We start from the raw sequence: 21308 nt of genomic DNA, 5'->3' as shown, positions 1-21308 counted from the left end.
TAAACTTGCATCAGGTGCGTTCGTTCACGCGTTCGAGCGTGCTGTGGAGTGTAGAGAAGCGTGAAAATAAATAAATCAGCCATTGTGGCCACTGCAGCAGCGTTGCATTGATTGTTCTGTGACCGTGTGAGGATCCCATTGTCCTGAATTTATCTGCAAACCCGAGTGCTGTCTCCGGAGCAGGATTCCGTTCTCGTGGTGTGTAAAGTGCTGAGTTCGTGGGAAGAAGGAGGAAGAAAGAAGTGAAGCAACCATAACTGAATCATCTTCCGCCAGCGGGAAAACCCGTCCATTCCCGGGGGGCGCTGTATTCCTACGAGGCAGGTGAAGCATGAGCCGTCTGGGGTGATTGTGATTGAATCCGGAAGTGTGCCCATCTATTGGTTCGCAGCCATTTTGCCGTGGCTGGCAGCTTCGATGATGTATGGCTGAGGGGAGGGGCTGACCCGAAGCAGCACTGTTGTGTTTTTGTTTTCGTGCCTGGTGCGACGGTGCATTTCTTGTGTTCATGTTAGTTTCCGTGACAACAAATCAACCTAGTGGCCGAGTGGTGACGAAATCAAAAACAAACGTATTGTTCTGTTGGCGCCGAGCGGGCTGAACGGTGTCAGCCATTGGAAAATAGTCTTGCTCGTTCGTCATACATCCACTGCGTGCGAACGGGAAAAAGGTTAAAACCTTCCGTCGAAACCCGTGTTGTGCGGATAAGTGTGATTGATAAGTCACAGCCAGGCACGGGTGGCTTCAGCGATGGATTCGTTGCGAAAATGGTTGAACAAACCAAAGGTAAGTCGCCAAAACATCATGTCGAAGGTTTTTTTTTGCTTCTCGCTGCCCTTGTGACCAAAACTTGTTAAACCGTCTGAATCTCATGGCTGCGTTGTGTCGACAGGATTATTTGTCTCATGGAAAGGAAGGAAATTTCATGTTTTCTAGCTGCAGACTTATTATTTGGGGCAGGGGAAAAGGAAAAGTAAAGTAAAACCGAGACGACGTGCAAGAATTGAATGTACGATTGTTTTTCTGTGCCCGACAAATGTGTAGTGGTGTGAAGTCCGAGAGCGACCGATCCGGAACTGGGTGCAAAGAACGGCACTGGGTTCAAAATGGACTGAACATAATAACAATAACAAAAACCAGTGATGTTTGCTTTTAACACTAAAAAAGCTTTCAGTAATTTTACTGCATAATCGAATGAAAATAAAAATGCCTCGGATGCTCAATTGCTGAAACTCCAAAGCAAAACATATGTTTTCCTACCGTAGCAGCTCTATTTGAAACACGGTAAAAATGTTTTCATTGTACAGCTGCGTCAAAATGCTGGCACTGGAAATTTTGAGGTAAACAACAACTTGTCCCAAATGTTCGCTTCATTCAGGGCAATCAAACAATCGACCGATTATTTGAATGATGATAACCTACATAATAGTGTCGTGGGGCCAAGAAGAGTTCCTACGCCGTCCCTACGGTCGAAGAGGATTATACAGGCCAATAACAGCAGCCATTCAATGATCTGCCTATGTTTCTTATCAGCCACGACTTTGTCTTGGCCCCTGTGGCGCGCATGTCCCCCATGCTGTTTAGCTTAGCTGATCGGGGAAGGGCTTGGAGCAAAGTCTTGGGCCGTATCAAACAAAACAATCCTCGGTGATGGTTGTATATTTCAATGGCCTCTTTAAAAATTCTTTATACAAATGGCGCACATATTTTGTACTGAAGGAAGAAATACTTCCAAAAAAGAATTCAGTTCCAGCCCAAAACTACACAATTCGCACCGCGCGTGACTCATGCGCAACGGAAGCCTTGGTGGCGCAGGTTGCGTGCGAATGACCGCCGACTGGCAATGCGCAATACGGTCGATGACAAGCCCGATACTACGTCAATGAATCTCATTGCAGTTTCGTGATAAGCTAACGCTATCGTTCCGTTCGTACGGATTGCATTTGTCCAATCCGGTTTTGTTAATTGATTTTAGCGCGGCCTCGTAACGGTGCTGCCGTTGGTAAACTTTTTTCCTTCTTCCGTAGATTGCGCCAATCAGGCACCGTCGTCGATAGTGGATGGTAATGACAATAATCCAGGCTTGACTTTCATGAGGCCACTTAGCGTCGATGATTTCGCACCGGCGAAGCTTTCGCATTTAATAAGTTCTCGCATGTTCGGAAGTGCTCGTTGTTGTGGGAACTATTTTTACATTTTTACAAAGTCCGGTTCCATTTCGCAACCATTGCAACAACTGCTGGCGGAACGTCGTGTCCCTGTTCCGATTGCCACATGGAAGAGGTGCATGAAGCATAATGCTCTTTGGCCAGCAGCAGCAGCAGCAGACGCAAACTCGACGCCACGATTGTTGCTCCATAAACCATGACCGCAACCATGCGCCACCAACTCGATGGAGATTGAGAGTCGTATTCGAACTGGTTTTGCTTCGAAGGAGGCCACCGAGAACCACCACTGAACCAGCGGTGGCGGGCACAGTGTGTCTGTGTGTGGCCTTTTCTGGTCTGGTTGTTTCGTCAAGTCAGCGTCTGACCGGTGGGGCGAAGAAGACCCAACCGATGCCCCATGGTTCACGTTAGTTGATGGTCGCAAGAAAATGCGATCCAGTGCGATCATATAATCACGGTGGGGTACGGGCGTGTGCACACAAACACCGGTAACTAGTCTCGGAACCGTTCCGTAACAAAACTGCGTGCCGATTCGAAATTATGCTGTGTGCTTTATGGCAACGATCATAACCGAAGCCGGTAAAGGTTTTTATGCTTGGAATAGACTATGTGGACGCATAGACAACTATTGGATGCGTAAAACTCCAGAATATTGTTATTTTACGTACGTCGGCATCATCCGATGTCGGTAGTATCGACACGAAAAACACATTAGGTTCAATATGTAGCCCTTAGCCCGAACATCCAAGTGTTGCCAAATGAACCGAAGAACAAGACGAGCGTACCGATACATAATGGTGATGTAACGCAACACCCCCAAGGTGGTACATTTCTTATTCAACCTTCGCACACGCTTTCGGCTTCCATAATTGATAATGTGAAGAATGGCCGTACCCAAACAAAACAGCAAGAAACGCAGAAAGCAAGGCGCCAGCGAGCGCCGATGCGTCCTCCGGACGAGCCTTTTATAATGTGCCTGCACTTGCCTTTTGCCACAATCGCCATCGGTCACCACTTATGCTCTTCACGTGGCACGGTTTAGGTAGGTCTTGGTCTGCGGCGCAATTGGCAGAGCGGCAGAAGCACCACTTGACACTGCACTGTCTCATCCTCCGGCACTGCCTTGCTCCCTCCTGCATCTTATCGCCGCCCAGCTCGTTTTGCTTGTTCTTACTGTGCATTAACCGCAAAAAAAAAAACTAACAGTAGCGCCCTAAAGCCTATCCCACCGGGACGTGTGTTGTGTAGCTGTTTAATCTGAGCGTACCGCGGGTGGGGATTTAAATGAAACTTAGTTTACCTTAGACGGCACATCGTTTAAGCGAAGAGTCGTACCGTCTCCCCTCCCGGAAGGTGGGTAATTCTTCATCAAACAGAGGAGTTCTTATTGGACAAAGAAACGGTTTGCGGCAGCAGAATGGCGGATTCACTTGTTTGTGACTCGGGCGGGCAGTTGACTCTTATGGCAAATAGTGCGGAAGTAAAACTGCTAATAAAAAGAGGGAAGCGAACCGAGAATCGTGAGGAATTAATTTTTGTATTGATTCTTCGGGTTAACGGGCCAGTTCTTTGCCCGGGAAGTTTCAGTCGAGAAGTAAATCTTTTTTGCGTGCCTCATTTAAAATTCAACAACTTTGTATTGTAGAAATAAAAAAAGGCAAAGGCTGTACGAAAAAATAATTCGTAAAAACGAACAGTTTTCCTTGGGTCACGTCAAGGATTTGAGCGGTGTTTGAGTTGTAGTAAAACACAACGTAAGGCAAACCACTATCAGCTTCTTACACCCAATCAGAGCTGTCTTATCCATCTTGGGGCGATTTTTGGGGACCCAAACAGCAGATCCTTCTCATTCCCCACCAACGGAAAAGGACGAACCGTGTCGCACCGTGGCGCGGAGCCTTCATGTGTTTCTCGCACGCAATAAGGTCGTTCTGGGAAGCGCGAATGTGAACCAGACGATATCACACCTCACACCTCACACCACCCGACCGCATCTCGCGTGCTCTGCATCCCTTTGTCCCCAATACCTGCTGGCGTTGGGTTGTAAAGTATAAAAAAAAATATAAAACGAAACCGCAAAGATTATTCCTCTTTGCCTTCGCTAAGGTCAGTGGTGACGTGCACGTGCGTCGTGCTAATCTGTGGCTGTCTGTGTGTGTATCGCGTCGCCAAAGTGTCCCTGCATGCTTTAACATGTTTATCAAATCATTTGCATGCTTGAGCCATAACCTTGGACTAGGGCAGAAGGGTTCAAAAGTGGGCGATAGAATGTTCCCTCTTTGGGTCAAAAAATCATTCCCAGGTTGGCTCAACTACAGCCAATAATGTAACCATATGAATATGAAGTTAGGGAACAGATCTTAAGCTACACGAAGCCCAATTTCTTTATCACTGAAAGGCGTCAGCAAATCACAACACTTTAAACGTTCTGCATTGTCCTGGAAAGCTGCTTCCATACGAAGCATTTTAAAAGGTAAATGTCGCCATACTCTCACCCAAGCGCCCCACCCCACACGAACGCCTCTGTACCGCCCCTTTGGTCGGAAAAGAAAGGCACCACACGTGGGAAATGAGTGGCACCCGAGTATTATGTGCGCGTGTATAGGTTGTAGTATAGTGGCGCGGTCCCTACGACGAGACTCCTTTCACTCGACACGGCGTTTTACGGGGAGTGGGGAAACTTACGTGCACGGAAGGGCGACGATCAATTTCCATTGTGTCGCCTTCACGGACGGTAGCCGCTAACGAGTTCCTGCGTACTGACCTTGGTTGGCCGCGACGCCAATCATACGACGAAACTGAACTTGCCCGAGGCGACCGCTGAGGCGAAGAAGCGGACGACGGTCGGAGACGATGATGATGATGATGATGATGATGGTAATGATGCCGAGGATGACCGCATCGAGGAAGAAGGAAGTAAATTTTCCGGTTCTTTCGCGGCGACCGGACGCAACACAGGTTTCGCTTTTTCGGCCGCTGAGGCGCCTGGCTGTAAATGGCCTGCCTCTTTTTTAAATTGGTTCGATCGGGGAGGAAAATCGTCACCCCGACCGACGTGCGCCACGGACGCATTGACGCACTAATGGTGGCATTATTATATTTTTTTTTTGCTACAACTACTGCAAGGCTTTTTTTTTTGGTTTTCTCGTACCTCTTTGTGTTGTGAGTTCGATGTTGGTCTGTCTCGACAGGGGCTCCTGAAAAAAAACAACCTCCACGTGTTCGCTGACACCGACTGAAGGTGTAAGTCGCGCCTCGTGGCTCTTGTGGCTTCACCTTCATTCAGTACACGCGACACGCCAATTCCACGATGCTGGAACTGCACGTCGTTTTTTACGCCTCTCCTAACCGTATCCTTTTCCGAGGTGCGAAGTAAAGAGAGAAACCAAAGCAAAAAACCATAATTGTGCCTAATGGAAAGTGATTTCCGTGCTCCACTGTCAATCCTCTTGTGTTTCACCTCACCTAAAACCTTAGCTAAATTTCACGGATGCTTGTGCCACAAACACATCCACCAGGCGATAGTGGAGTCCACGATGGTATCTTCCTTTTTTCCCCCCCCACGGTTCCACACTGCTCTGTAATGTGAAGATTACATTTAATGAACGTTTCGTAGGCGATGAACTTTCACTCTCATTTGCATGATTTTCGGTGGTGCATAAGCTCCGCTCCCAAAAAGAAGGAGTCTCGAACCGAAACGTTGACCACACACGGGCGCTAATGAGGGAAACGGTGGGTTGATTTTCTTCCCCCTTCCTCCCACCCACCCTTTGTCTTGTCTTGTTGGGTCTTTTTTAATTGCGTATTCAATGTTTTCCCTCTCCCTGCAGTGGTAAAGATTTCTCCCCGTTTTTTGCGCCGCACTTTTTCCTCCGCCGTCGGTTGCAATTGCAAATTGAATTAACCCACAGTTCAGTCGATTGAAAACATTGAAGCCGAACCCTATGCTGCACTTCAGACACGTGACTTGTCGGCCCGGTATGCTGATTTTCTGTATTTCCCTGGGACAGAATCGACATTGAGTGAAGGTGAATCACTGCTTCAATGGTAGAACTTGATTATCTTCCACCGCGTGGAGGAAACTTTGCTTGGAAAACCCCCCCGCCCGACCCGGGGGATCTTATTTTTCCCGCGTAAGACAGCAACGTACTGGCTACAAAGTAACAATTGTTTCTAGTAGAAACCCATCACACTTATCTGAAAACATCTCACCAACAAACCGGTCGGTTTTTCCATTCCGCGATTAATTGCGCTTTACCTTTGCGGGGATTAAAGTCGAACAAAAGGCCGCTCGAGTTGCCATTTACCGTTGATGGGGCTTAAAAGCTACTTGATTAAATGGCCACCGTTGCGTTCAGTCCGGTGGAAACTGATAAGTGGACCGACCTGATTGTTTGCTGTCTTTGGTGCGATAAATTTCTTCCCGCGAACCATCTTTTTCATTAATTTGTCATCCACTTTTCCCAGCGCAATCTTGCAACGGACAATTTGTAGGACAATTATATCCTCCCGTCCGCTCGGCCCGTTGGAAATGCATTTTCAAGAGACCACCGCCTCGAAATTGTGTCAAGTGGTTGCCAATTACTTCCAGCCACATCGGACACCGAGGGGAAGCTGTTCGCGAAAATGCATTCCATAAAGTGGGGCTCCTAATGCGCGCGGAAGCCCACGGAAAATCGGATTGTTCAAGTGTGTGTTCAGTTAGGAGCGCCATCAACTTTGGCCACCGCGAGCCTCTTTCTTCTGGAGCGGTTCGAAGTTGCAGACGGTTGACGGTGTCGCGGATCTCGTCGTGGATAAAGGTGAAAGTAACTCTCCGCTCCCTCCCTCGACACACCTTCCTGGGGTGCTTGGACACCTGTTGCCTTTCCGCTGCGAATGTATCGCTTTCCTTTTCATCCATTCGCGACGCGACGCGACGCGCGCGGGGGGTTTGCATCTGACTTGCACCGTTCGGTTTTATTTTTTCCTTCTTCCCCAGCGCGAATGGGAAATGGTCTGATACAAAACGAGTTTTCCCATCCCACATCAGCTTCAGCCCCCCCAGACCTCGATCTTCGCAGACGTTTGTGAAGAGGTGAAAAGTGAAACGAAAGTGCACAAAACCGCGTTCACGACCACACGTTGGGGTCCTCGAGGCGGGTTTACGAAGCCCACCTCTTGCCACCAACACACGAAAACACATTTTCTCTCGCTGTAGATGCACGCTTATCAGAATCAGTTCGCATTACAGCGAGTCGCGTGGCCTTCAAGAAAGTGGGGAAAATGGCTCTCGTGGGAGAGAAAGGATTTTAGGCGCCGTTCCTTTCGTTGCCAACAGCATCCGAAAGACTCAGATGCTAGTATGCCTCATGCAAACTTCGCTTGAATTTATTTTTCGTTAACAACTAAAGCTGCGCGTGCCTATCATCGCTTATCGCACGGGTCAAATGTTGTGAACATGTTTTTTTTTCTTTCTATTTGTAATTACTTTCACCAACCGCACACTGATTTGTCCCCCCGGGGAGGGTTCTTTTGTTTGGGTACACAATCATGGACAGTTTCGACTGACGACTCCAAAGCATGATGAAGGCAGCCCGACTCGCCTTATCAATGTACCGCTTCGCCGCTTCTGAAGACTTTGGCGTTGTTTTGTGGGTCGTGAACGTGCTGACCACCAGCACAGCGAAAACTTCCTTTTTGCGTTGATACTATTCCCGATGCGGTTGGAAAATCCCCGGCGACGAACGCAAACCTCGTGGAGACACTTGACCAGCTTTTATCGGGACCGGCTGATAAATCTTATCTCTCGTCTCTACTGCATTGTTTGGCGGTGTTGGAAGCACACACACACACCAACCCTTAGCGACTAATTGGAGCGAAAGCGGCACCTTCTTTGGAGCCGAAAGCCTTTTGGAGCGGCCAGGGGTTGGCCGCGTCTAAACCGTGAGGTCACGATTGGCACATTTGCATGTTGCCGTCGTCCACATAACCATGTCTAGGTTAACCAGTTGTCGCTATCAGTGTGTGGTAACCGTTTCTGTTTGAACACTCGATGTATCATATTTGACGAGCCACATTTTCCATCGGACTCTTAAGGTCATTAATTTTACCAAAAAGCGCCCGAAACCTCTTCTCTGTTTAATAACTTTCTTATGATTTAAAATTCAAGAAGTTCCAATGTCTCATAGCTCGTCGATTTATAAATTCGGGACGAAGAAAAATATAATAAACGTAGAAAAAAAATTGTTTAAGAGAAATTTCATTTGAATTGCTAATGTTTGTTGTTTTACATAATATCAAGCTACATCGATAATGTGCGGAAAAGGTGTGCGATATAATTCGTTAAATACATGAGGAGACCTTTAAGTTTTTTGTTGGTGCAGTTATCTCATTCCCAGTTTCTTTTTTGGCCTGATGAACGCCTTATCTTTTCGTATGGCGTGGATCACTTCCTTGGTGAACATTTCGTTTGTTTTCGTTTGTAAACATGGGGAAAGACTGGTAACCTTTACCATCGCTGGTTCATTTTCACACCAAACATCACGTTTTTTGAGAAACAAGAAACAGAAAATATTGTCCTAGGACCCACACCGATTTCCTTGTGTTTAAAACACTGCAATCAAAAACACAGGTGCCCAAAGACCGGCAAACAGATTGGCTGGTTGTTGTTTTGACGTTCACATGTTGGCTGCAAGTGTTGAGTTTATTTAATTTTCAAGCGCCGGTTTTCGTTGCGGATCAGTTGCAACGTGTGTAAAACAAACGTGATTGTGGCCACGACCGGAGGTGGTCTACTTTTTTTTGCATCTTATTAATGCACCGTGTAGGCTGCATATGGTTTCCTGGTAATGGCAAACTTCCCTTGCATTTTACACATTAGATAACGTTGGCAAAACCGCGCGATCACCCACTGAACCCGTTCGGATCGTAATGGAAATGATTCAGCGTTATTTCCTGCTAAAGCTGATCGTCTGCTTCGAGGTTGGGGCAAGTGTATGTGTGTGGGTGTGTGCATTTGTGGTGATGACAGCAGAAAGAAAGCCGGTACTGTGTCCCTTTTTGTTTTGCTTGTCCTATCTCCGGCATGACCTTTCCTCCCGGTTGAAAGGGGACGGGAAAAACTGGCGTAAAACGGAAGCTGCCCACCGACGTACAATTAGTCTTCGCGACAGCCCGATTGTGTGTGTGCGGGGGTGACCCACTTTTCCGCAACCCAGAGACGTCGTCTGTTCCGTTTCCGACGCCTGATGACCGGACGGGTTTGTTTGTTCCGAGCTACACTTTCGTAACACGTTCCGTTTGTGTGTCCCGTTGTTTTGCGAAGATGAATGATGCGACGTTTGTCTGTCGCCTTTCAAACGATTGTGTCCCGAAAGTCTCTCCCACCCCTGGGTCGTCTTCTGGCTTCCGGTTTCGAGGTCCCCATCACCCTGAATGGATCCTTTCCATCATCAGCAATTGTTCGGTGTGGCAATTGTGAAAAGGAACCCAACCAAGGTGTGTGTCTGTGTTGTATGTGTTCCGTAACTCCAAAAGCAGGGCCCGGCCGGTCTGCAAGGAGGAAAATCGCATGGCCCGTTTTTCGATTAGATTCGCTCACTGTGCGCGCACACGTAACGGGTGGATTGTTGATTATTATTATTTTTATTATTGTGCACTGGCTTCGAGGGGCCAGGAGGCCGTAAACACCGTTTGTTTACTAACGGCTTACCGGCGCATCCATCCGGTTCGCCCGACTTCTTCCTTCCACTCGACGCTCGCGGTTAATGCTTCGCTGATTGTACCCTAGAGTAACCGAGTTTCTTCGGTGAAGGGAGGGGATGGGGGGAAGGGTGGAGACGCTACGCCTCTTTTGGCGAAAATTTCACCTGCAATCACCACACTTTACTGGTTGCAACTTTTTGGGGCCAACATATTGCACACACCATCATTACGAGTTGTGGAGCGCTTCGTTCCGTCGACCGGCTTGTACCGGAGGAAACACAAGGTGCGTGCGTGCGTGCTCACTGCCGTGGGCCATGTGCCGGGAATGTAAAAGTTGTGCGCGTGCGTGCGTGAATACCGTCGTCAACATTGCACCTAGGCGAAGCGCATCCGCCATGTTCCGGCGAGGGAAATTACGTAAAACAAACCCCCGCTCGCCAATATCGGGTTGGGACAGACGTCAAGCTCGTTTGCAGGCGTGACAACTGCAGCAAGGAAGTGGCGATGATAAGCAGCAACGACACTGACTGAGTGCGTCGTGTGACGTATCCATTGGGCCCTCGGGAGACTAGGACTTTTGATCGAACAAGCAACTAGTCGCTTCGATACTCAAAACCGCCGCGTGTGAAGCGTTTCGTGGTCAGGGTGTCCGTTATATAGCACGTTATGTTTTATGCATGGCCATTTTTTTCTTCCTCATTTCATCTATAATGCATTTTCGCTCCTTTAATCCACTTGTAATGCGTACGTAATTGGACAGCTCAATATTATCCGATCGATCGCAACGTCTAAGTAATGGTTTTGCCGTCGACATTTCTGTTGTTATAAGCGTTTCAAAGTAAACATTAGATAATTGTGTGAACAGAAATCACTCCAGGGCTGGTCATCTCTGACCGAAAAGATGTTTTATATGTGAATAAGAGGCTTTCAATGCTATTTTGTTTCGATAAGATAAATCTGATGATCGATGACATGATCATATCAAGTATTTAGGTCTTTTAAAAATCGTTTAGTTATTTTTAAAAGACCCTATTTCAAACCTATAAATATTTTATTTTTAACTTGATATTTATTGATCGTATAACCTTCTTCTAAACATTACACCATCCATCCTGTTAATTTCATTCGTCATATTTCTAAAATCAAACTTTACTTACCGCGTTCCTTTTCTTCCCTAAAGGCCGACGACAAATCGCTGCTGGCACGATTTTACCATGCGGATCGTGCCCTGACAGCGATCGCCAGCGAGCTGGACAGTTTTGATGGACGAACCGAGCCAGTACGATGCACCCGGCTAGTTAGCCGTCTTCGTCAGGGCCAGGTAAGGGCTGAGACACCTCTTTCACCACGGTTTATATTTTACTAACCCTCAATTTGCCTCCTCCGCAGGATCGTGTCCTAGCCATCACGAATCAGATCATGGACGAGCTGCTCTGCGACGATCGCGCACCGCGTGCCTTTCGAGTGAAGTTCCCCGAGGAGGTGCTGCAGGAGAGCCTGGCCGGGCAGCTGTGGTTCGGCGCGGAGTGTCTGGCGGCCGGCTCGTCGATTCTGAACCGCGAGGCCGAGTCGGCAAAGATGCGCCCGCTGGCGAAAGCGGTCACCAAGAGCCTGGAGATCGTGCGCAACCGGCTCCGGGAGCAGTGCCTTCGCAACAACATCCCGAACAGTCCGACGCTACGGCTCGACTTTAACGACGCAGCCACCGAGCAGCTGTACGAAAGTCTGAAGATCTTCGACCGGCTGTTCGCCGAGTTCGAGCTGGTGTACGTGAGCGCCATGGTGCAGGTGAAGACGAAGCAGGAGTACGAGATGCAGGAGTTGATCTGCGTGCTGTTCTCCGAGACGCTGCAGCGTGCACTGAAGACGGGCCTGCTCGAGCAGGAGCAGGTCGACTCGTACGATCCGGCTCTAATGTTCTCCATTCCACGGTTGGCCATTATCGCGGGGCTGGTTATCTTTCGCGATGGTCCACTCAACATGGACCAGCCGGCGGACAACATCTCCGAGATGTTCCGTCCGTTCCGGAAGCTGTTGATCAAGATGCGTGACCTGCTGCACACGCTGACCAAGCACGAGCTGTACCAGCTGGAGAAGTTGCTCTGCACGAACGAGGAGATACACATGAGCGACCCGTTGATCTGTGATGAGGACCGTGCCGGGGGTGCGAAGGAGGGCGAAGACGTGCACGAACCGATGGGTGAAAGCAGCGAGCATGTGGTCATTGTAACGACGACCACGGTCACGACGACAATGGACGTTGCCGGTGACAAAGAAACCGACCCGACCGGTGGTGATAGGAGCTCTCACGTAGTTAGTCAATCGTTCGGTGTGGTTGGTGAGAACGGTACGGGAAGTAGTGGCAGTGGTACCAGCAGCAGCGGCAGCAGTACCAGTAGCACTAGTAACAACCGCACGCGGAATCGTAACAACCAGCTCCTTCTTAGACAGCAATCCTCCTCGCAGGGCGCACTACCCACGATCACCTTCGAGGGCGATCACCGAGAGGCTGCCTTGAAGGAGGAAGAAGACAATAACAATCCAGCCCACGGCGACGAGGGCGACGATGATGATGATGACGATGACGACGAGCAGGAGATGGATGGGGAGGCTAGCCCAAAGAACCCACTAGCGATGACGGACTGTGCCTCCGGGTATCTCATACCGAACACCAACTTTGGCAATCTACTACAGACGAATGAGGCTCCACTGACGGACAGTTTTATCGCGACGGACGACGAATTGCGGTTGCTCACTGTGGAAGTGTCTCAGCTCGAAGTATCCTCACCAACGACGCGTGCAAACATCGAGAGTATGCTAGCGACTTCCCCCCATGGCGTAGGTGTTGTTTCGCCAGCTATCACACCCGGTCAACAGCCCACCGTTGAGTCGGACTCGGGTCACGGTACGGCGTCCCACAGCACCGACATGTCACCCGAGATGGAAAGCGAACGGGCGATGGTATTTGGTGGCGTTGTTCCAACAACTGTAGCCGTAACGACGACAATAGAGAGCGGCACGAAAGTCCTACGCCGTTCGAGAAGTGCAAGCCTACAGAAGACGTCGAGAGACGCACGAAAGCCGTCGGAAATAAGCGAGTCCTCAAGCGACGATGAGGAAGAAGATGAGCAGATGGAAGCCGACGTTGATGCCGATGACGACGACGACGATGACGACGGTCTGACGGAGGGAGCGAAGCAGACGCTGGGAAGCGTGTCGGTAGAAACTCATCCCAATGCTGCCAACGATGTCTCCGGTCTGGTGACTGGATCCGGCCAAACGACGAAACATCCGCAACACAATCACCATCGCAAGCAGCACCACCATCGGCCGCGGGCATCGACGTCATCGTCGGTGTCCACGCGCAAATCCCAATCGTCCTCCCATCACCATCATCATCATCATCACCATCATCACCACCATTCCTACGCCGCGTCTGGTGATGGTACTGCTGCGACTTCCGGGCCCACTGCAACGACCGGCACCAGCACCTCCAATGGCGGCAACGGTCGTTACAATCGATCGCATCAGAAGCAGCAGCAATGCGTGTCCTCCTCCAGCTGTGATACTTCACCGACGCAAAGTGAATGCAGCGATGCGCACGAGGTGACGTTGGCCATCCGAGCGGCCGGCCGAAATAAGTTTAAGTAAGTGTCGTTCGGTTCGAGTGAAATGATTTAGAAGCGGTAATGAATGAAAGGAAATTTTAGAGACATCGAACATAAGGAAGGAAGTGGATAATGAAGATTCTTTATCGCGTTGGTTGCTGGCGATCCCAACTACCCTTTTCTGGGAGTGGTTGTGATTTCGTAGCTAATTATTGTAGTAATTGTAAGATCATCGTTTTAATAATATTTCTCTATTTTTCCAGGACAACGGAGAACCTTCTGCATCGATTGTTCGTGTGTATCGCGGGCGTCGCCGATCAGCTGCAGACAAACTTTGCGGCCGATCTGCGAAAGATGTTGAAGAGCGTGTTCATCATGAACTCGTCGCCACCCGAGCCGGAGGAACCGCCGGAGACGAGCGGCAGTGATGAGGAATCGAAGGACAGCCAGCATCCGTCGGATCTGTTCGAGTTTCGCGCGAGCGAGCAGGACGTGATCACGGCCGACCAGAACCACAGCGGTGGCTCGAGCCAGAGCATCTACTCGGCCGAGGAGGCAAACCCCGAGCAGGATTCGGTGTTTGCGTCGTCGGGCGATTCGTCCCCGGTGCGTCGTACGGCCAGCGTCGAAAGTGGCAACGTTACCGTGAACGTGTCCGTGTCGGTTGTGACGTCATCGCCCGGAGGAAGCGGTGGCCATTCGACCGGCACCGGCGGAACCCGTACGGCACAGGAGCGTAGCGTCAGTTTGAGCGAAGCGTGCATTGTGGTGGAGGGAAGCAAAGCGTCCTCCCGGCGGCACAGTGCCAGCGGGTCGAAGGGTGACTTTGGCCGCAGCCGAAGCAGCCCCAACAGTCCAATCAATAGCAATAGCAATGGGGGAAGTGGCAATCAGGGCTCCACCGCGATGCATGCCTCTCCGTCTGGACGGGAACTGCACATTGAACAGCAGCGGAGGATGCCGGAGGAACCGCCACGGTGGATTCCGGACTGTGACGCGCCCCGGTGCATGTCGTGTGCGTCAGCTTTTACGCCGTTCCGTAGGCGGCATCACTGCCGCAACTGTGGCGGAGTGTTCTGTGGCATTTGCTCCAATGTGTCCGCCCCGCTGCCAAAGTACGGCCTCACAAAAGCCGTCCGTGTGTGTCGGGATTGTTTCGTGCGGGAAGTCGGCGTTTAATTTCTTATTCACACCCCATAGGGGTCTTTCCTCATTTGCTCTTCCCATTTTGTCCCTCGCGACGTTGATTGTGTTTTATATAATACCCTTTTTTCTATCGATTTGACCACATCCCTGACGAGTCGAAACTACACGTGTTTCAACTATTGTCCCAGAACTGTCCAACAATGTATTGTTTTTACTCGTACCGTTTTGTGATAATCTTTCACCATTATTTGACCGTTGCGCGTTGACACGCTGTGGAAGTGTTTTCTTCATTATGAATATCTTTGTACTTGTTTTCTGTTTGTTGGATTTTTACTTATTATTTTGTTCCACACGTCTTCTGTGTCCTTCTGTCGGATAAAATTGTATAAAATGTTCCATGTCACAAAAGTTGACGGCATTACCCGAGGTTACTGCAGCAGCAGCCACTACCGGGCCAGATTGTATGCGATAGCGAAAATGTGACCAATTCATGACACCAAGAAAACAGCTCCTCAAACCACGGGGGAGACCCATCTAATGATAAAAAGGCAAACAAAAAAAACCTTCGCTGTTGATGATTGGAATCGAATATAAGAAAAGAGAAAATTAATGGACGAAGAAAAATGTTGTTTGATCAAAACGTATATTCCATAACATGAAAAAAGTACCCCCAACGAATAACCGAACCACTGCTATAAGTCGATACGTCGATACGATAGGCGTCACATTCCCAGGACAAGGGCGAAGGGTGAAAAAGTCCTCTCCTTCTTTTGCTGTACTTTTGGCATCAATTAAATGAACTGCGAAGACTTTGTTATAAGAAACTCTCTCTTTTTTTCTCTTACCCATGCCAATCGTTCGCATTTTGGGTTACGGTGCGTGGTTTTGTTTGTGTATACAATTAAAAGAAAAGCAAAGAAATGTAGTCATTTAGTCAAATTTAAATCGACCAGGCAAATTTAAATCGAAATTGAGTGATTCTGTTGTTTATGTTGCTTTTTTTTATTATTATCTACATTCGATTAGGAAGTTTTTCGACCATTTTCGTCCATCCTGCGATCATAATAAATTTACCTAGATAACGATATTCGCGCCGGCGCTTACCCGGTGGCTTCATACTGCTAGATCGGGCGAATAGAAAAACGAACCATCTCGCTCGCGTGGTTGGTACGGTTGAGCAAAAGCGTACCGTTTAGTGAATGCAAGCTGAACAGGCTAGTTCTTTCTATTGCTTCAAAAGTTTCCAGAAAGAAGAAAAACAAATAACCAAGTATGTACGAAGGGGCCGGCAGGCAAAAAATACAAATGAAAACCACAGCAAAACGTAAAAGCGTGCGTAAACACGGAAATATTGATACGAGTGTATATGAATTGCGATGAGAAACGTACAGGAACGAACTGTAATTTGTGCAAGGAAGCGCGAAACCTTCATTTGGGTGATATCTATATAAATATATTTTTAAAAATTGATACAACTAAAGTAAAAACAAAAATATTGTCGACAAAAGTCAGTGACAAATAAAAACAGAAATAACAACAACGGGATTAGAAGATCCGATGCGAAGGCAATGGAACTACGTCATGGAGCAATAGTATGTAGGGACAGTGTGCTACACGGTCGGGTCCGTTTGTTATCCACGTGGAGAGCGGAAATGAAAACAAATAAAAACAACATAAACAATTAAAATTTATGCTTGAGTTCACGATTCCACAGAGTTAAATCGAAAAAAAAAAACAATAAACGCAAAGACGAGTTATGCTTCGTCTTCGAATGAACACGCGTGTCCTTATTTGCTTGTGCAGTAAATGATAACAAAAATGTTGACGGTTCTATCACAACGAGCACAGTTCTATCCATTTTCTTTCACCCTAAAAATAATCATTATCTTAGCAACCATTTGCTGGACTACCCGTCATGGTTTCTAGGATATAATATTGTTGTGTTCAGCATTGCTCCGGTCTTAGTAAGCAAGTCCTTCACCAGCTGGGACACTTGTTGCTATTTGGCCGCGTCCCTGCACGTCTGCGGCTTTTTGTTGACACACATTCCGGAGGAAAAAAACCCGTGTGGCCTCATTGCATGGTGCATTGTTGCCCGTCGGAGCCATCGGTTTCCATGGAGCCTGCATGGTCGCATGGTGTTGTTTGTACGTAGAAAACAGGAACAGAAAATTTTCATTCTATAGGTTGCACTTTTCCCGTCCGGAAGCGAATAACTACAAATCGGAGTGAAGAAAGTAAGCATTTTGGATAAACGGCGTGAAAATGGACCAAATAGAGGAAAGTGGTGAAGATTCACAAGCACCAGAATCGACCTTCGAGGACGATCTGGTGCCGAAGGAGATTACGGATGAGTTTTTCGAGGAACTCTGCTCCAAGGCTAACCTGGTGAGTGCAAGAAATGTCTTTAAGTTGAACGTGTTAGAGGAGTTAATTTCATCTTCTGTTATCAACCGTTCACAGACCGTGAAGGACCTGCAAGGAAACGGACAGTATGGACTGGCGGAAGATTTCCAGAAGCTGCTCATTACGGGCCAGAATCTACGCCAGCAGCTGATTGAAGAGCAGGACCGGATCGGAAAAATGCAAGACGAAGTGTCCGCTGCTTCCGGGCGGGTCGCGCAAGCGATGCAGATCTCGCAACGCGACCAGGACACCATACAGACGCTTAAGTCGGAAATTCAGGACGCCTGGAAGCGTGCAGATGCCGCTCAAACTCGCGAACAGAACGTCCAGGAAGCGATGAACCAGATGCGGGAAAAGTTGGAAAAACTCCACTCGGACGGTGATCGTTACGGTGACCGAGATGATGAGTAAGAATGGTTGATGACGTTCAAAAAGGGTCAGTGATAGTTATAGCCATGTTCTCCTTTGCAGTGTGGGTCCCTCGATGAACAAGCATAAGGAAGGTATTTTACGTGAACGGGATCGTCTGTACGCGGAGGTGGAAGAACTGAACCGTCGCTTACACACCCAACGTCTCTACATGGAAGAACTGGAGCAAAAGAGTTTCGAGGCGGAGACAAAAGTGAAGGAACTCTACAAGGTGCTGGATGAAACGTCGAACGAAGCTTTCCGCGACAAACGGCAGCTCGAGAGCCTACAAACGCAGCACACCGAGCTGGTGGCGGATCTGGCCATCAAAACTGAGGAGGCAAAGCATTTCAAAGCGCTGGCCGACTCGAACCATAAGGCTTCCGTGCAGCTGACCATGCAGAATGCCGCCGTTCGGACCAACCTGGAGCGCATCATGACGACGAACAATCTGACCCAGGTGAAGCTAGCGAAGGCGCAGGCGGACTTTGACAATATGGTCCAGCTGAAGGAGAAGGTCACCAACGAGCTGAACACGAAGGTAAACATCCTGAAGCTGAAGGAGGACGAGAACAACAAGTTCCGGCTGGAGAACGCAAAGTTGGTGAAAACACGTGAGGTTCTTCAGAAGCGCATCCAAATGATCGAGCAAACGAAGGCCACGCTCGAGCAGGAGGTGGCCAAACTGAAGTAGGTGTCGGAATGTGTATTCTGTTGAGAGCCAGCAAATGTATCTGCCATTTTTATCTTCCAGGAACACTATTGTAACTTTCGAAAAAGAACGTGATGCATCGAAGAAGTCATTCGATATTGCAAAGAAACAAGTAGATGCCGTCCTTCGGGAACGGGATCTCGTACGAAAGGATCTCGTTAAGGCTAACAGTTCGTATCATTACGTGTTTTGCTGGCCATTTACAAACAGTTGAAACCTTCCCAATGTCCATATTTACATTTCTTTCAGAAACAATTGGAGACCAAACAGAACAGATGACCCTCCTCGATAAGGCACAGAAGACTCTCGAGAACGAAATCAAGGCGCACCTGGCGTCCGCTCAAAAGCAGCAAACACTCATGCTAAAGGTCGAGAAGGACCGCGACCGGAACGCGGAGGAGGTGCAAAATCTCTCGGACAAAATCGAACAGCTCAACGAGGACCTCCTGTACAAGCAGAATCTGGTCGGGGAGCTGCGCGAGAAGCTGAAGGAATGCGAAGCCAAGCTGTTCCAGTGTCAAAATTTGCTCGAGATTACGCGCGGCGAGCGGAACATTTTCGAGCGTGATCTCATGACGTGCAGCAAGGAGACGGAGGGTCTGAAGGAGCGCCTGAAGAACGCGATCCGGAGTGTCGACCAGCTGAAGGAGGAAAATGCCAACAAGGTGGCGGAGCTCTTCAAGGCGAACAAAACGATCGACAAGGTGGAGAAGGAAAAGCAAACGCTCAAGACGGACGTACAGAACATCAGCATCGCGCTGCAGCACTCCAAGTCCGAGCTGAGCGAGAAGACGAACGAAAATACGCGCCTCAATAAGACACTTTCGGTGGGTGGAATTGGAAGTGTGACAACAATTTGGTGACACTGGTTGTTCTTTGTTTTTGTTTTTTGCACAGGACGATTCTGCCAACATGACGCGCCTGAAGAAGCAACTCGAGGGTGCGATCAATGAAAAGGACCTGGTCAAAGTCCAGTTGACGCAGCGCGTGGATGAAATCAACAACCTGACGGAGAAGCTGAACATGTTGAACATGGCCCTCGACCGAGGGGAGAATCAGTACCGCGATCGGTTGGACGACATCCGACTGCTGAAGATCGAAATCAGTAATCTGCGCTCGCAACGCAACCTGCTGACGCGCGGTCTAGCCAACACGGCCGACATGCGCCAGGAGGTGTTGCAGTTAAATCGCGTGCTGAACCAGGAGCGCGTGAAGGCCCGAGCGCTCGAGGACGAAATGCTAACCCCGATGAACGTGCACCGCTGGCGCAAGCTGAGTGGCAAAGATCCGGAAAAGATGGACCTGATCGTGAAGGTGCAGACGCTGCAGCGTCGCGTCCTCTACCAATCGGTGACCGTGTCCGAGCAGGAGAAAACGCTCCAGCAGTCGGAGAAGATGTACGAAGCGCTCAAAGGCGTGGTGGAGAAGCTGCCGAGCCACAAGGTGAAGGAAAGGCTCTCGGCAACCCAGCGAGCACTGACGGCACGCACCAGAAAGCTGAAGGCGCTCGCGGCGGAGATACGCATCAAGGAGCTTGACAGCAAGTCCAAGGACTGCACCCTGGAGCAGCTGAAGCAAGCCCTGCTGGAGACCAAGAAGGAGCTGGTCAAAGAGGTACGTACGCGGACGCCCCCGGGGCGTGGCGTTCGTTTGTTTATGGTAATGACATTTTCCACTGCGCTGCTTATTCGATTCCAATTGGTTTTGCAGAAACGTGAGAAAATTAAGCTTGTAGAGAACATCCGCGGTCATCGGCTGGAGGGTATGCAGCAGGGTGGCACCACCACAACGACCACCACGACCACCACCAGCGACATTATTGTAATTCGCACGACCAGCCAGGGTGCGCATACGGCCGGCTATCGTACGCTCGGGTCTGGCTTTCGGGCAATCTGCTAAAAACGTCCGTCGTCGGCGTAGAATTCCGCGCCGTGAAGGAGAGGAGAAAAAGGGGCAAACAAATCCCATAACGTCATCGTCGTACCACAAATCGCAACGGTTCCTCCTCGCCCGACAGTTTACTTTGATTTTATTGACTTACGTTTTGTTTGCATTTTTCCATCCCCCCTGCCTTCATCCCTTCTACCCTGACTATGTGTGTGTGTGCCGTTTGGTTGCAAGAAGTGTGAAAAATAAATAGTAACCAACCCTACAAAAAAGTGGTTGTAGTTGAAAATCGAAAGAACTATGCCCAGTCAGCTCTGCCGTGTGGTAATCGTCAAACGCCGTGTCCACGTGGTCGATGGAGTGATGTCGCTTGAGTTTCCGGTAGTTGGACCGACATGACCGGCCTTTTTGCATGCAAATTAGAACGTCCCGCTCGAGTATTACATACCGGGTCTGCACATTTCTCCAAGTGATGCAAGACGTGGTTCCCGCATATGGGTTGAAGTATTGAGAAATTTAACCATGCAATGGTTTTGAAGGATTTTCAAACAATCTAAAAATGCAATTTTGTAGTATCCTGACATTTGCGTAGTGAAGTCATCTAAAGTTTCCATTATTATTTTGTTGTTGTTCCTTGCGTTTTTTTTTTTCAAAACCCCTGACGAGAACATTAAAATAGTTAAATCTTTATTTTAGTTTTATACCAGACGTAACAAAAAAGGGCAATTCTCTTAACCTTATCCGGCCTCTTGTAGGTAAATTGATTGTAAGGATTGCAGTGGAAGTAGTAAAAGTTGTTTATCAACCATACCGCGGGATTCGATTCGGTACAGGGAGCAAATAAAATCCAGCTTTAGACCCGGTTGAACAGGTTCCTTTTTATGCTGCATCCAGAACGTCTTGGAAAAGTCCACGGTTCATTGCCCCTCGCGAAGGTCTCTGCTGGTGCACTGGCGCAAACTACGGTCCTCGCGGAAGAGATAGTGCCTGCAATATCATTCGTCATAGTGCCCGTCATAAATAAGCACACGATGCGACGTCGTGGACCTCGCTCTTGGGGACGTTCCGCGTTCCGCCCGATGTAAGTAGCCTTGACTCGCTTGCGTCAATTGTTGTGTTGTGGGTTGGCAGGTTCCCAGGGACGGGGTTGCCAGTTAAAGAGGCACCCTTCGGTGAGCATGTAGTTGAGAATGTGTGTGGACCAATCGGATGAAAGTGGCCGTGCTATCATTCCGGGTTGCAAAAAAACCTGTACCTCAACCGCAAGCAAACGATTGTAGTTCTCCG

At 48.9% G+C, this 21308-nt stretch overlaps 2 protein-coding genes across 2 annotated transcripts; both read left to right on the top strand.

Annotated features, from left to right (window-relative positions):
• Positions 1-4: 4 nt before the first annotated feature.
• LOC131272236 (lateral signaling target protein 2 homolog) lies at positions 5-16369 on the top strand. Its single transcript, XM_058273903.1, has 4 exons — positions 5-786; positions 11035-11175; positions 11244-13501; positions 13726-16369. The coding sequence occupies exons 1-4, from the start codon at positions 751-753 to the stop codon at positions 14639-14641; spliced, it is 3351 nt and encodes a 1116-aa protein (XP_058129886.1). The 5' UTR covers positions 5-750; the 3' UTR covers positions 14642-16369.
• A 504-nt stretch (positions 16370-16873) lies between these two features.
• LOC131258775 (cilia- and flagella-associated protein 58-like) lies at positions 16874-20203 on the top strand. Its single transcript, XM_058260155.1, has 7 exons — positions 16874-16996; positions 17072-17421; positions 17486-18112; positions 18177-18304; positions 18384-18961; positions 19032-19748; positions 19845-20203. The coding sequence occupies exons 1-7, from the start codon at positions 16874-16876 to the stop codon at positions 20031-20033; spliced, it is 2712 nt and encodes a 903-aa protein (XP_058116138.1). The 3' UTR covers positions 20034-20203.
• Positions 20204-21308: the final 1105 nt, after the last annotated feature.

Source organism: Anopheles coustani, chromosome 3, assembly GCF_943734705.1.
Source record: "Anopheles coustani chromosome 3, idAnoCousDA_361_x.2, whole genome shotgun sequence".
Lineage (NCBI taxonomy): Eukaryota > Metazoa > Arthropoda > Insecta > Diptera > Culicidae > Anopheles > Anopheles coustani.
This window is presented reverse-complemented; position numbering and strand designations above follow the sequence as displayed.